The sequence below is a fragment of the Takifugu flavidus genome, chromosome 1 (genome assembly GCF_003711565.1).
Source record: "Takifugu flavidus isolate HTHZ2018 chromosome 1, ASM371156v2, whole genome shotgun sequence".
In the NCBI taxonomy this organism is placed as follows: domain Eukaryota; kingdom Metazoa; phylum Chordata; class Actinopteri; order Tetraodontiformes; family Tetraodontidae; genus Takifugu; species Takifugu flavidus.
In genome coordinates, this window is record NC_079520.1 from 2,735,637 (window position 1) to 2,749,581 (window position 13,945).

The 13,945-nt window shown below is 45.7% G+C and overlaps 3 protein-coding genes across 3 annotated transcripts; 2 read left to right on the forward strand and 1 right to left on the reverse strand.

Moving 5' to 3' along the window:
- Positions 1 to 365: 365 nt before the first annotated feature.
- hcn5 (hyperpolarization activated cyclic nucleotide-gated potassium channel 5) lies at positions 366 to 5,510 on the reverse strand. The gene is made up of 10 exons (XM_057054898.1): positions 5,096 to 5,510; positions 4,151 to 4,337; positions 3,583 to 3,687; positions 3,307 to 3,444; positions 2,468 to 2,629; positions 2,289 to 2,382; positions 2,065 to 2,192; positions 1,674 to 1,820; positions 1,297 to 1,534; positions 366 to 972 (listed from the first exon to the last, which is right to left on the reverse strand). The coding sequence occupies exons 1-10, from the start codon at positions 5,278 to 5,280 to the stop codon at positions 800 to 802; spliced, it is 1,557 nt and encodes a 518-aa protein (XP_056910878.1). The 5' UTR covers positions 5,281 to 5,510; the 3' UTR covers positions 366 to 799.
- A 1,672-nt stretch (positions 5,511 to 7,182) lies between these two features.
- On the forward strand, positions 7,183 to 9,147 carry LOC130537847 (cytochrome c oxidase copper chaperone). The gene is made up of 4 exons (XM_057054939.1): positions 7,183 to 7,298; positions 8,236 to 8,364; positions 8,442 to 8,554; positions 8,984 to 9,147. Exons 1-3 carry the CDS (start codon positions 7,237 to 7,239, stop codon positions 8,524 to 8,526), a joined length of 276 nt encoding a protein of 91 aa, XP_056910919.1. The 5' UTR covers positions 7,183 to 7,236; the 3' UTR covers positions 8,527 to 8,554; positions 8,984 to 9,147.
- A 135-nt stretch (positions 9,148 to 9,282) lies between these two features.
- popdc2 (popeye domain containing 2) lies at positions 9,283 to 13,918 on the forward strand. The gene is made up of 4 exons (XM_057054927.1): positions 9,283 to 10,649; positions 11,657 to 11,765; positions 11,934 to 12,348; positions 13,507 to 13,918. Exons 1-4 carry the CDS (start codon positions 10,156 to 10,158, stop codon positions 13,587 to 13,589), a joined length of 1,101 nt encoding a protein of 366 aa, XP_056910907.1. The 5' UTR covers positions 9,283 to 10,155; the 3' UTR covers positions 13,590 to 13,918.
- The last annotated feature ends 27 nt before the right edge of the window (positions 13,919 to 13,945 follow it).

The following is a 13,945-nucleotide window of genomic DNA, read 5'->3' on the forward strand; positions in this document are numbered from 1 at the left end:
GGTTGTTAGATTAGGTTAGTCAGTTAAATACTATTGTGTGTTTTAGATCATTTGGTCAGTAAAATAGATTATTAGTCGTTTACTTGGTAAGTGGAACAATGTTTCAACAAATTAGAAACAATATCTAAATAATGTTTAAATCCTCTCAACTGTGTCAAAATTCAAACTCTCCAAAAAAAAACAAAGACATTGTGTCTCTGTCGCCCCCTACTGGCCGGCAGCACTATAACTATCAGTTTTCTGACCTAGGCTACAGTAAATGTCTTAGACTTCATTGTAGTGTAGAAGAACTGAGTTCCCCAGAGGAAGACCCAGGGTTGGTGATAACCATTCAGAGTAAAAGAAAGACAGATGCTTGTCTAAACTGCGCTGAAATCCAAACTTTTATTAATATTATTATTGTTTACATGTAGGATTATTGTCCTGTTATGATGATGTTCTAATGTTTTAGGTCCCATTACCGGTATACCTATGTTAGGTTTACAGAACCTTCTAAAAACTGGTGCTTATGTGCAGCACTGATGAAGAAGCAGAGCTAAAAGTTTGACTAGTGCCTACTTTTATAGACAGTTCACCGCAAAAAAGAAAATAATCACTTCGCATTAACCTTTCAAACAAATTCTCAAGTGTCCGGCTGCTCCACCCACGAACTGCTGAGTAGAAGATTAACGCATTTTCATATTTGTGTGAATATTCTAGATCAGAAGTCAATTTAGCTTCTTCCCGGTAATTCACAGGTGATATTTTGCCTCGGTCCTCCTCTTCATGTTGTCCTTCATCCCGATCATCCTTCCTGGTCCTACACAATTCCACCGTCGGAGCTGAGCTGTACAATTTTGTATAAATCCTTCTGGATGTCCGGGAAGCTCTCCAGCACGTCCTGAAGGTCATTCCAAGACAGGGAGAAGCACTGGCAGTCTGTCAGGGCCTTCACGGTGGCCAGATGTTTGCCTTTGGTCAGGATGCATGTCTCTGTCAAACATAAGGAGCCACAAAAGCGTAGCAAATGAGCGCGCGAGCACGGGGATCAGAAAAGGAATCCTAAAGTTAAGAACTGGCTTTTGCTGAGTTGCTTCGCTTAAATCTTAATGCTGCCGATGTTTTCTGCCAAAGAGATTAGAACCCGTTTTTCTATTTAAAGAATTTAATTAATCCATCAAACTGGAAAAGACAGAATTTTCGGATGATTTGAAAATGGCGGAAATCTCGATGCTACACATTAAATGTGAATGTTAAACCACCATTGCTTCAGTCCCATGGTTGTCTATTCACAATTATAATAATCTGTCAGTTCACCTCCAAAAAAGTCTCCATCGCACAGCTCCGTCTCCTCGGACTCGGTCTCCATGACGACCTGGCCGTGGTCAATGAAGAACATGCGGTCGCCCGGAACATTACGCTGGACGATGGCGTCTCCCTCCAAGAAGACCTCGTACCGCAGCTTGAGGAGGACGGCGTTGATGAAGTTCTCATCTCGTTCCTGGAACATCGGCACCTTCCGTAGCAGCCGGCTACACATGGCCATCATGATTTGCTGTACAACAAATAAAAATAGTTTGTTACAAATATAAACTGTAGGGAAAAGAGGGAAACTGTTTAAAGACCCAGATATAACGTCACACCAGAAGAAGGTGTTTGTCCATACTTTCTGTGGCTTTAAGTTCCAGCTGTACCTCTTTCAGAGCTGAGGACACCGTGTTCATGACGTCCTTCTCGTGGAACCACTTCCCGCCATAGCGAGCCTGGTAGTAGTTGTTGATACGAAGCTGCAGCTCTGGCGGGAGCTTCATGAAGGTCATGTAATGCTCCAGACGGCTCATCTGTGGAACATACACAGAACTTAGTGCCAGAATTTTTCAGCCAGTCATTTATTACGTAATCTCTGTCTGAGTCAGTCCTCAAGGGAAAGGTCAGAGGTCAAGGACACTGAATTGAAGGGGTTATCTCAAACATTAAATAACGTAAATACACACAAGGAATGGGAAGTTTTAAACTAAGTGTTTTCTCTAATTACAACTGTAATGTTTCAGAATGTTCTTGAAGGATAGTGTCAGACTGGGGGACCTTGCTCTTATATTCCTTGGCTGCTGGGTCAACGTTGGCGATCATGGTTGTGGCGTTGGCCACGAGGACGGTATACATGATGCACCCGGACACCATGCTGACCATGACGATCCACATTTCAACGTAATCTGTAGCACAGGAGCACCATTTAGTTCAGAAATGCTTCACAGCTGGAGAGTTTCATGAAGGCTCTTGTTTAAGTGACGGATAAAGTAAATTCTCACTTGTAGGTGCATCCATGGATCCATAAGAGAGAGCGATCATCTGGGACAGAGCTCGGAAAACCCCCCATGAATACTTGACAATAACTGTGGCATTCTGAAAGACATCATGACAAAGGCCTTAGACAGAGAGGCCGGAGTGAAGCTGGACGTGTAAAAAGGTTCTGATGAAAGATCGTCACCATCAGGTTTTCTTTCCGGACCCAGCAATCAGAGGGAAACTCTTCCAGCATGGGGACAAAATACTGGATGCAGCCGTTCCAGTGACACAGGAGGAAAATCATCATGAAGAGGGACAAGATGCGGAAGAAGAGGCGGACGACCTCCAAGTTTGCATTGGATACCTGTCAATAGGGCAAGGAGAGGAAAACAGGAGTTTATGGGCGGCTGGTGAACAAATCCAGCAGGCTGCAGGAAGTCTTGGCAGCCTGGCTGATGCAGCAAGCTGGATTTAGTCCTGGAGATGGATTAGTAGGATCAGAGAGATCAGTTTTTAACCAGTGAATTTAAAACAATAAATAATAATGTGTTTTGATCATGTCCAGCCAGTAGGAGACCCCCAAGGCAAAACCAGAGCGTGGAGGGAGGAGTAGAAGAGAACATGAATAATCAAGTAAAGTACTGCAAACACTCTATTTCATAAATGTACTTTTTATTTCATCACTAAAAACATGACTGAAATTTGAGAGGGATCAAGAACAAGACACCAGAAATGCTCTGTAGGACGAATAATAACTGTGATGCTAGCTAGGTTAAACTTGGACGAGGTAAATCCCGCATGATCTCGTCCCATAAGGGATAAAGAGGATTACTTCATATAGTTGTGTGAAATTACTAATTCGAACTTCATATCTGACCTGCAGCAGGTCACTTAAAACGCTCGTTCCTACAGAGCACGTATCAGGACTGTTCTAGTGGCCTTGTCCTTCGAGTGAAATGTGAACCCTCACACCTGATCTGTGGTATTAGACGTGACCAAGGTGGCCCCAGAGCTTTTAAATCAGCCGGAGATTGAACCCACTTTTTCCACTTCGTTGAAGAAGCGGACGAGCCGGGACACCCGAGCCAGCCGGATCAGGCTGAGGATGCGCACAAACATCAGGATCCTCATCATCTTGTTGGTTTTGGAGGGGTTGTCGTCGTTGTTGTACTGTAAATCCTGGGATTATAAAACCACGAACAGCAAATCTCATAAAGTTATTTTGTACATTTAGGTTTCATTTCTTTAAATCTCCACAAGCGCAGCTGGTGGTGCTACATCAACAAAGATTTGCTCCAGCAGTTTGCTGATTTTTACCGCAAACAAGAGGATGTATCCAATCGGGAAAGCAGCTATAACGTCTGGGATGAACCAGGTCCTCAGGTAACTGACTCGGATCCGCTTGATATCCAGAATCGCCTCCTATGAACGAGAAGATTGCAGCCGTTCGTGATGGACGAAGCCCGTGACACCTTCGCCCGGTATGATTTGGCACAACAAACGGGCAGAAACTCAGGGGGAACATCTGGCAAAATCCAGATGTTTGCATGGATTGCCGTAAACACAAAAGACAGACCCACTTTCACAGATGGATGGTTTCAGAGGGGCGGCATGAGAGGCGGAGAGCATGAGCAGATGAAAACAAACAGGATATAGTTTAATGATACCTCTCAGTCATCTGATATCTTATAATCCCTGTTGTAAAGTCCTTCTATAGGTGCCAATGTTGCCCAAATCCAGGAGCAATTTGAGGGAGGTTGGTTAATCTAGTTTTACGTGTTTGGAGTAGATTACAGAAGGGGCAAAGGTGGATTGTGTGTGTTTGTCTACGCAGGGATTATACCCGTCCAGATTGTGTCTGAAAATAGAGCCAAGCTGCTCTCACCTCGCAGTCCTCTGTTATGATGCCCATTCTGAAGTTCAGCGCCACGTCTATCAGGAAGAGCGTGTCTGAGAACACGTTAAATCCCTCCCACACCAGCCCGCTGTGTCCATCCAGAAAGGCTATCTCCATGGGAATCCCGATCAGGTTCAGGAAGGTGATGGCCATCATGCACATGATGTAGTAGCTCCTGCAACAACACAGAAGCATCAGTCAAGGAAGAGCGACTCAGCTCTCGTTTCCCAGGCCGGTGCGTCTCGGATCTGAGACTGGCTGATTAGACAGCAGGATTCATGCTCACCAAATACTCTGATAGAGTAACTGCACTCCCTTTCAGACAGGTTTCGATCGTCAGGCTCAAGTAACTCCCATTTGTTTCATCGCCGCTCTATTTCGCCTCCATATGCTCACCTTACAATCTATTAACAGCGGTACTGCTCGGATGATGCCGAACCTTCCATGTGTGACAACAGCGTCCTTAATAGAGACAATTGATCTTCCTGGTTTTTGTCCTATTACAGCAGATCATCGGACAGATGCTGAGCAGATCATCAATTCTGCTGCCTTATTACAACATTCCAGTCACCACGAAGGCCGACTGTATTGATATCCATAACAGCGTTTTTGTTAAGTTGGGGGGGAGGGGGTCCATATAATACCCATATAACGACCTACAGTGAATAATGGGTTCATCTCTGGTACAAGCTGATGTTCGCACAATAGCCAGTTGCAGTGAAATTGACCTTTGACCCTGAAAATGAATTCCATAGATGTGCAGAATATATACATCTACTCATCACCAGCATGGCGGTATGGACACGTGGGTAAAAGTTAAAGTCACTACGTCACATGTTAAGATAATTATGTGGCAATTAAAAATGACTTACGACCCGCCTTCGAAGAGGTCAGAGGTCACATAAGAAACATGCAGAAACGAAAGAGCGATACCTCATTGGGCTGAACGGGTGGATGACGAAGACGCCGCTCTGCAGCTGCCGCATGCACTCCTTCTCCACGGCCATCTCGCTGCCGTACACATACAGGGACTGTCTGTTCAGCTGTGGCAGGAGCAGGGCTCGCCATCCACAGGTGGCTGTGGTGTATCCCGCCGCGGGACCTTTAGGTTTCTCCATGGCCTGCCGTTGTCGCCCCCGATCATCCGAAGGTGCTCTCCATCCTCACTCGGCTGCTGAGGCTCAGGAGTCAAAGCGAAGTCTGGTGGTTCTGACCTCCCCTCTTGGTCACAAGGTAATTTTCCATCAAGGCTCACAAACTCTGAGCTTATTGGAAGCTGAGTGGAGTGGAGTGAGTAGACACATGCTTTTCTCCCTCCCTTCCCCTCTCTCTCTCGCTCCCTCCTCTCTCTCTCTCTCTCTGTCCCTCCCATCTTCCTGTACGTCTATTTCTACCCCCACCGTACCCTTCCACTTTTTTCTTTTTATCCCAGCTCATCAACTATTCAGTATCTGTGTCTCATCCAAAATGAATCAATCCGCGTCAAGAAAGGGAAGGTCCAGCTCACATTAATTCTGCAGACAATGACGCATGTGTGTGTGTGTCTGTGTGTGTGTGTGTGTGTGTGCACGCGCGTGTGGAGGATCAGTTTTTGTCATGCGAACCAGACATCTGTCACTGTGTTCGGGTACAAGTTCAGTTCATCCAGCAGGGTTGTCATTAAACACGGTACTATGTTACCTGACACTGCACTCATGCGCCTGGTGCATCCTGGGAGCTTTTGTGTTTTGTGTGTGTGTGTGTGTGTGTGTGTGTGTGTGTGTGTGCGTGCGCGCGGGGACAGGAGTTGGCACAGTTTTGTTTCCATCTTCAAAAGATAGAGTAGCTCCATTCTGCTGACTTGTGTTTGTTTAAAATGTTAAAGACAAGCAAAATAAATATATGAGTGAGTGAGACGAATACATCGGGGGAAATGGGTTATTGCCGGCTTTAATGGTTTAGCAATGGGAACACCATTTTACAGAGTCACCGTATATTACTGGATTGTTCTGTGATAAGACTGAGGATCATTTTAAGTGGTTGACTGATGTGACATTTTGCTGCTTTACTGATGTTTTTGAGTTTGTAGATTGAGCTTATATTCTTTTCGGTTTAAATGATGCCTTAGTTATGTTGCAGAGCTGCTGCAGTTCAGCGTTTTAGAGGGCATTCAGGGTGATATTTGCAATTCAGCAGACAATGCAATGTTTAAAAATAGCATGGGTTGTCGATTTATTTGTTTATTTCAGAGTTGGGTTTTCAGCATATGCTTCCAGCAAAGGGCAAGATTTATAAGACTAACTACAGAAACATAATTCACACAGAGGACAGAGTGCATACAGTGGTGCTTTCTGCAGCTTTGTGAAGGAGCTTAATGTGGCAGTACAACTGTCATCCTTTAGAGGGTAGGTTTATAAAAATTAACGATTTATCAATATAGATTTGAGGGTATATGTTTTTGTGTGTACTGCACATTTGAATTAAATACGAGCTGTCATACCATATGAATTAATGTTGCCACAAGGGATTTCTTTTACAATGAAAGTGTGAATATTATATACCGGAAAGTGCAGAGAGAGGGGGAAAAAAATGCTTACTTGCACATTTATATAGCACACAGCTGGCCCCTTAAATTAGAAGAAGTGCGCAGAATGGTGACGCTGTATACCCCGAAGATGTGTGAAAACAAACACCTGCCTTCAGCTTTGGAGGACAGATAATAAATATTTTCTGTAATAATGAAAACAGTCCTGAGTCACCCTGGTTTATATTAAATCTACAGGCAATCCAAGGCAGCAGATTGTACAGAAACAGAAAGAAGTACAATTTGTGTTTTTCTCAATTACTGTTTATAGATATTGTTATGGTGTTATAAGTATCAGGTGTACAACCATCTGCTCTTCACAATTATCTATCTATCTATCTATCTATCTATCTATCTATCTATCTATCTATCTATCTATCTATCTATCTATCTATCTATCTATCTATCTATCTATCTATCTATTCATTTCATTAAACGACGTCAAACGTTATAAAATACCACACACTACATTTCCCAGAATCCCCGTGGACCGAGCACGTGATTGTTCCGGATGTTGTGGATTCACTTTGAAGGTGAAGCGTCTTCAGCGGTGTGCTGCCATTCTGCGTCCATGTATGTACCGTAATAATGCATTTGTTAAAAGTGTTACACTACGTATTCCCAACATTTAAGCGTTTAAATCATTTCTCGTTTTACAAATCACCGCTGCGTTCCTATGATCTGTTTCCCCACGTTAACTGTGTCACTGTTAGCCATATTAAGCTAACTTAGTCGCCATGTGCGTTATGCAATTTTCCCAAAGTGTTACCTAAAGCCGATCGATGCACATCTCATTTCTTTCATTGTTTTTATCTTCGCATTTGTGTCTCTAAAGCTTGAATTTTGGCAATTAAAAAAAAACACTTTTTAGTGATCAGGTTGACGTTTCATTCCGCTTGAGAAAAGATTGACATCTAGTAAATTAAAACTCAATTTTATCCATAACTGTAAATAATAATACATAAATAATTATGTAATTTAATGATTTTTTTAAACTGAGATCGAGCTAGCCATTAAAGTTTTTTTTAATTGGGCACAAATAACTTGTTTCATTTTATGTGATGCAACTGGCAGAGCAACTTACCTAATTTTGGAATCACTAATGTTTATTCTGATAGGCTATAAAATGACCTAAAAAAACTACCAAATTATTCAGTTAAGATATTGCAATATGTGCTGCAGGATCAGCTTCTTGTGTGGTGATGGTTTTTTGTAATTTGAATTATTTGTTCTGCCTTTAAAACGTTTGGATGCGAAATGCTCACAGCCTTTAAAAAAGAGAGTGTTAATAAATGTGTGTGTGTGTGTGTGTGTGTGTGTGTGTGTGTGTGTGTGGGGGGGGGGGGGGTAGGTGTGGGTGTGGGTGTCCCAACGGCTTAATTATCCTTTATATAAACGTTTTAACCATTCGAATGATTAAAAGAAGGGAAACGGGCCTGGTATTGACTGTAATATTATTGTTTGAAGACAATTGCAGGCCAGTTAAACTCTTTGGTTTCTATTTTGTAAGCTGGAAGATGTCGACTGTTTGTGCTGCCAATGTGGACTCACCTGCTGCTACACTGGACGTCCCCGAGCAGAAGAAACCTCTGAAGCCCTGCTGTGCGTGTCCAGAGACGAAGAAAGTCAGAGATGCTTGGTAAATTTTCTGAAAGCGGAAAGATTTCCCCTCTCATAAAAATGGAGATGAATGATTTTTGTATTTGCTGCCTCCAGCATCATTGAAAAAGGGGAAGAGAAATGCTCGGACCTAATTGAGGCACACAAAGAGTGCATGAGGGCGCTGGGCTTCAAGATCTGACGATACGTTTGGTGTGCGTGTTTGTGTGGTAAGACACATCACATTCAACTTCTCATAATTTCCCTGATTTAACAGGCTGTTAAATTTCTATATTATTACTTCAGAAACAAAAATTTCCCATTTTTTCCCCTTTTTAAAATGAATACGTCATTGAAACCTTGAACGCAACTTTGCGTCCATTTAGGGCGACTACAGTAGAGTGTAAAACATATGTTGTAAACGAGCTCCTACCATCGAGAGGCCAGTCGCCCTGGTGCACTTGCCCTTTCTGTGACCCCAGAAGTCAGATGTTTGTATCCAGCAGCTCAATTTCAGCCTCTGCTGGGCGGTTAGACCACATGCATCATGCTGCACGTATTTACAGTGTTGTCTTCCCTTGTTCTTGGAAGGAGATGGGAGGAGTGAAGTGGTTTAATTCTTTGAAATGTGATTTAATTTCTCCATTTGTCTCCCGCAGTGTGCTGTAGTGGAAGATGAGTCTGCACCTTTCCTTCATTCCTGGCTTTATTTAATACCGTAAACTAGAAGGGAAATGCGATTGGGATTGACATGTTTGTTTTTTAAGCCTTTGAATGGATGTCTAAAGTGCTGTTTCATGTTGAATAAAAGTCCTATGCAATAGCCTCTTTGTTTGTGTTCATTCCAAGGTTCTGTGCTGAAGCTGCGCACAGTTGCTGTCTCTGGTATGCACTTACGATTAAAAATAACCCCCCACACAGTCGATACGAGGCATATCTGCGTTCTTCGCATGTCGCGTGTCACTCGTACTCGAGTGCGCCTGGCAACGGCCGTCTTGGTTTCCTCATTCATGGAATCGGAGCTGCGGCACTGAACAGAAGCTGGCTCATCCTTCCAGACTTATTTTGTCAAGTATTGTACTTGTAGGGCGGTTTAAGTCCTTTTAATCGCAGCACATCTCATTAGAAACCATCCCACCCCCCAAAAAGAAAAATAAATACAGGTGAAAAAGTCATGAGTGGTGAATTTGTTGATTGTTTAGTATTCCAGTGGCCAGACGCCCCGCGTCGTCCCACCTCTTCCAGTGTCTAAAGCTCCCCAAAGTGACTGAAGTTATGCGTTTGAACATTTCGTTTGTCATGGTGAGATTTTCCTTCTCGCCCTCCTGTTTCCTGTCCCTCTCCCTCGCTCTGTTATGTTAAGTAGCAGGCCTGTGTTCTGTCCACCACTCTTTCCTCCTTGGGTTTCAATTCCAAACATGGTTATCCATTTAGGGCTGTATCAGTGCCCACCCCTCTCTTGTCCCTTGTCCTCCAGCTGTTGGCTCCACACCGAGGGCCGGTGGGGAGAGGCGCAGACAGAGAACCCCAGAGAGAAGGACGACGGGAAGAGCCGGAAGGGACGTAGAATGAGAGCAGAGACCCATTCCAGCTGTGTTTCTACAACAAACAGAGCCTGAGAACCTCTTCACATTGAAGAATTTTCCACTCTACGCCGCGGGAACACTGACATTTTTGTCAGAATTACCTATTTATTTTGGATTCGGCTCTTCAAACAAACTTCTGGCCGTGTGTGTTGGCGGGACAGAAATAACACCCGTTTGCCTTTGATAGGTTCTCCGTTTCTTCATCAAAAGCTCCAGAGGTTCTTGTCACGCCGCCGGATTCCAAGATGAGCTCAGATAACTCCAGTCTGCTGGACAGCTTGTTCTCTGCGCCTCTCTGTGATGGCTGGAGCAACAACACTGAGGGGGCCATCTACCATTTGGGCCACACTTTACTCTTCCTGGGCTACATGGGCGGCAGCGGGGCCTACGGGTGCCTCTTCATCTTCGGCTTCCTGACCCCAGCCTTTGCCTGCCTGTCTCTGTGGGGCTGGATGACCATGTGCGGCCTGGACGTCTTCAGCTGGAACCTGCTCCTGCTGCTGGCCTGCCTGGCTCAGATCTGCCACCTCCTGTTCCGGCTGCACCAGGAAGGCATACGCAGCGAGGAGCTGACCTCCCTCTACCAGGCGGTCTACCTGCCGCTGGGCGTCCCCGTCCAGGTGTTCAAGGAGATCACGGGCGCCTTCGAGAACAAGGTGATGGAGCTGAAGGCAGGGGAGACGTACGCTTTGGAAGGCAAGACGCCCATCGACCGGCTGTCCTTTCTGCTGTCTGGAAGGTGGGAACGTGTGAGCGACCACATGGGAAATGTGCTTTATTAGAGACACCACAGTAAAAAGAATTGAATATAAGAATTGATATGGGTCTGTTTGTATTTGTGCATGAGTTAGACCTCATAATGGGCAGAGGGCTTTTCTTCAAGTTCAGCATTAGCTTGGGCTGAAAGGAGCCCACATCCAACGTGGTGCTCAATGGTTGACTTGGTGGCTACCAGATTATTGTTAAATCAGCAAGGTGATCAGCTTGTGATCACCAAATTAGGCTATAGTGCTATGTTCCAAAACCAAAACAAAGAGCCGAGAGATGCTAAAATGCTGCTCTGGGCAGGTTTAGCACAGCTGTAATCATTGTTTAGAGGTTGTAGAATATCAATATTTGCACTATTCATAGCTTGGTTTTCTCACACATCGAGAAAACCTGCTGAGCAGATACCGAGGCGCCATTTCTGCCTTTTTTCACGTCATCGGCAGCGACCTTCACAGGAAACGTGCGCTCGTCATCCAAACATCCTCAAAATGGAGCTGCCTGCGGCTGATTAACAGCGTGACACACAGTGCTAATACTCTCCTCTCCAGACCGCAGACAGGCGCCTGAACCGCCATCTTAGCATTTAGGACATCAGCTCACTAACATTGTGTTTTCCCTGTCAGTGAAATTTGACTTTTTTTCAGATACTTGAGCATGATGGCAGAATTAAATCACAGCAGAGATTTAGGACAAAATCCACCCAGGACTTAATGGACCGCCTGCTGGATTATTCTACTCTGCAAAAGTTGCTCCACTAAAAATAAAGCTTTTTTTCCCCCTCCCTCCACTAAATCTGCAGGAGCCTGTGACAGCATTAGAGGAATAAACATTCTCATGGCTTCACTTGACCTGACGGATCATTTATCCCTGAAGGAACGTTACATTCTCTATTCAGCTTCTCAGGCTGAACATGCAGGTCCCAAACAGAATCACCCCCAGTTCTCCCATTATCCTCCTCTCTCCCTCTCTCTCTGTCAGGATGAACGTATCTCTCGAAGGCCAGTTCCTGCACTACATCCACCGCCACCAGTTCCTCGACTCTCCAGAGTGGGAATCTCTCAGACCAAGCGAGGACGGGAAGTTCCAGGTCCGACAGATACGTACAATTCCAAACTTTAAGCCAACTGTGTGTGAGTTCATGCGCACCGTACTGGCACCGATGACAAAGGGCTCTTTGTTATCACTGTGATTTTCCCCATAGACTTTATGAAGTGGTGACATGTCGATATTGCTGCATCTTCTTCCTGCCCCTCAGGTGACCCTGACAGCAGAAGAAGACTCGCGCTACATCACCTGGCGCCGCCGCCGCCTCTATTTGCTAATGTCTAAAAACCGCTACATCGCTCGGCTGTTTTCCATCATGTTGGGCTACGACATCGCGGAGAAGCTCTACAACCTCAACAACAAGCTCTACATCAAGAGCGGAATGTTGCTGGACATCCGTCTTCCCAGCCTCTACCACGTGCTGGCCCCCGCCTCGCAGGGCAGCGAAGGCGGCAGCGGCAGCGATGGCGGCTACACCAAGGAGCAGGAAGCTGAGCAGAAAGGCGAGGGACCAGCACCTGCCTACCAGCACGGTGATCCACCACAATCTCAGGGACCAAGTAAGAACAGCGTGGACGGATCTCGGGCGCCCCCGCATTGGTGGTCCGATCCGGAGCTGCCCTCTGGTGAGGACTCCACCAGCCTGGTTCTGGAGGACTTCGCTGATGTGGCGGGCTCCTTAATGGATTATGGCAGTGAGAGGGATTATTTGAGGTAGAGGGCAGGGTGCTGGAGCTAACACACTGGGTCACCACTTAAGCTACATGTAAGTACCTCACCTGAGAGCTCGGTTGCTTGGGGGGGGCTTGAGTGCAGTTGGTGCTTGTGGTGCACATTGCTTACTAACCCAGCGTCAGATACAGGTGGCGTGAGACTGGCCAACCAGAACTATGAATTACTAAATGGTTTTTTTACACAAATAGGCACAAGATTAGCTGAGAGTTGGATTCTGCATTGGCGCGTCTCAACCTTTTGTCTTTTTGTGCTTTCTGACAATTAGCATCTTGTTCATGTTTGTTCGGGGTCCTCTACTGGCAGCGAGGGGTTGATATTTTCAGTTGGGTTCTTTGCCACCTCAGTTTTTGGATGGCTGGCTCATCTATTTTCCAGATTAAAAGTCTTTCTTTGCCATCTGTTCTGCATTAGCATTTTGCTTTAGCCCGCCGCTCATCTTTGCCCATACAGATGGAACAGGATGGCCCGTTGTGACCAGAATAGGCCTCTCAGGTTCTGTGTGTGTGTGTGTGTGTGTGTGTGTGTGTGCGTGCGTGTGTGTTTCAATGGTGCAGCTGTGCCAAGGGGTGGTGAGGTAATGCACACCACAGCTGCCTCTTTATCTGTTTGGGATTAGAGCTCAGAAATATAGGGATTGTTAAAAAAAATCCAACGCTATGCTAATAATCCAGCGCCCTCTGCCTGCTGATGCCCCACCCCACCCCCCACCCCCCCACCAACCCCCTTTTGGCCAGACTTCCTGACCAATCACAGGTGGAGGCTCATATTTCGGATGACGGGTCCGGGTTGCCGGGCGGCTGTGGGGCAGTAAATATCCTTCATGGTGGATTTATTCAGCCTCGATACGAAGAGGCAAAAACGCGCCAGCGGTGCCTCTGAGCTTTAACGTTATGCTGCAGGACATCTTCACCTGCCAGGTTTGGCACCGCCGCCTCAGGGGCCAGAGCGCACGTGCATGTGCCTGGCAGGATATATCAGCGCAGGGACACGCTGGTTGTGCTGTGGGTGTTGTGACATTCCTAATTCTAACCTCAATGTTGACCTTGCAGGAGATGATAGTGGCAGGAACCTCCCACCTCGATTCCTGAGGGTCAGAGCGCCGCTGGCTCCCACCGACACGCCCAAACTGTGAGAACGGTCCCTCCGAACGCTCTGTTTGTTACAGCGGAGCGGTGCGAAGGCGTCACACCTCACTTGTTTTGGACGCTGCCTCCTCCTCACTCGTTGTCCCGGTCGTGTTCAGAACCTGTGTCTCCACCTACTGGCTGGAAGATCAACTACACCAGCACCATGAAGCTAAAAAAGTGTGTATCACATAACAGACCTATGAAATTGTTATTCTCTCATCTTGTCGTGGATTTTTGCCTTCTCAAACTCTAAATCCGATGAAAATATTAAACTGTTGTTATTGCTTATTATTGGTCTGTGAATAACAATGTAATACACACATACTACATCCTCTGGGTTGTGTTGTCTGTTTTTGCTGAC

Bases quoted from the DNA above. Each gene is read 5' to 3' on its own strand.
- hcn5 (XM_057054898.1), bottom strand. From the start codon at position 5,280: ATGGAGAAACCTAAAGGTCCCGCGGCGGGATACACCACAGCCACCTGT. The intron at 1,821-2,064 runs GTCCCCCAGTCT...TATGTTCCACAG, and splicing joins CCAAGGAATATAAGAGCAAG to ATGAGCCGTCTGGAGCATTA. The intron at 973-1,296 runs GTGAACTGACAG...TATGTTTGACAG, and splicing joins CGATGGAGACTTTTTTGGAG to AGACATGCATCCTGACCAAA.
- LOC130537847 (XM_057054939.1), top strand. From the start codon at position 7,237: ATGTTGTGGATTCACTTTGAAGGTGAAGCGTCTTCAGCGGTGTGCTGC. The intron at 7,299-8,235 runs GTATGTACCGTA...CTATTTTGTAAG, and splicing joins TGCTGCCATTCTGCGTCCAT to CTGGAAGATGTCGACTGTTT. The intron at 8,365-8,441 runs GTAAATTTTCTG...TGCTGCCTCCAG, and splicing joins AAGAAAGTCAGAGATGCTTG to CATCATTGAAAAAGGGGAAG.
- popdc2 (XM_057054927.1), top strand. From the start codon at position 10,156: ATGAGCTCAGATAACTCCAGTCTGCTGGACAGCTTGTTCTCTGCGCCT. The intron at 10,650-11,656 runs GTGGGAACGTGT...TCTCTCTGTCAG, and splicing joins TCCTTTCTGCTGTCTGGAAG to GATGAACGTATCTCTCGAAG. The intron at 12,349-13,506 runs GTGAGGACTCCA...TTGACCTTGCAG, and splicing joins CGATCCGGAGCTGCCCTCTG to GAGATGATAGTGGCAGGAAC.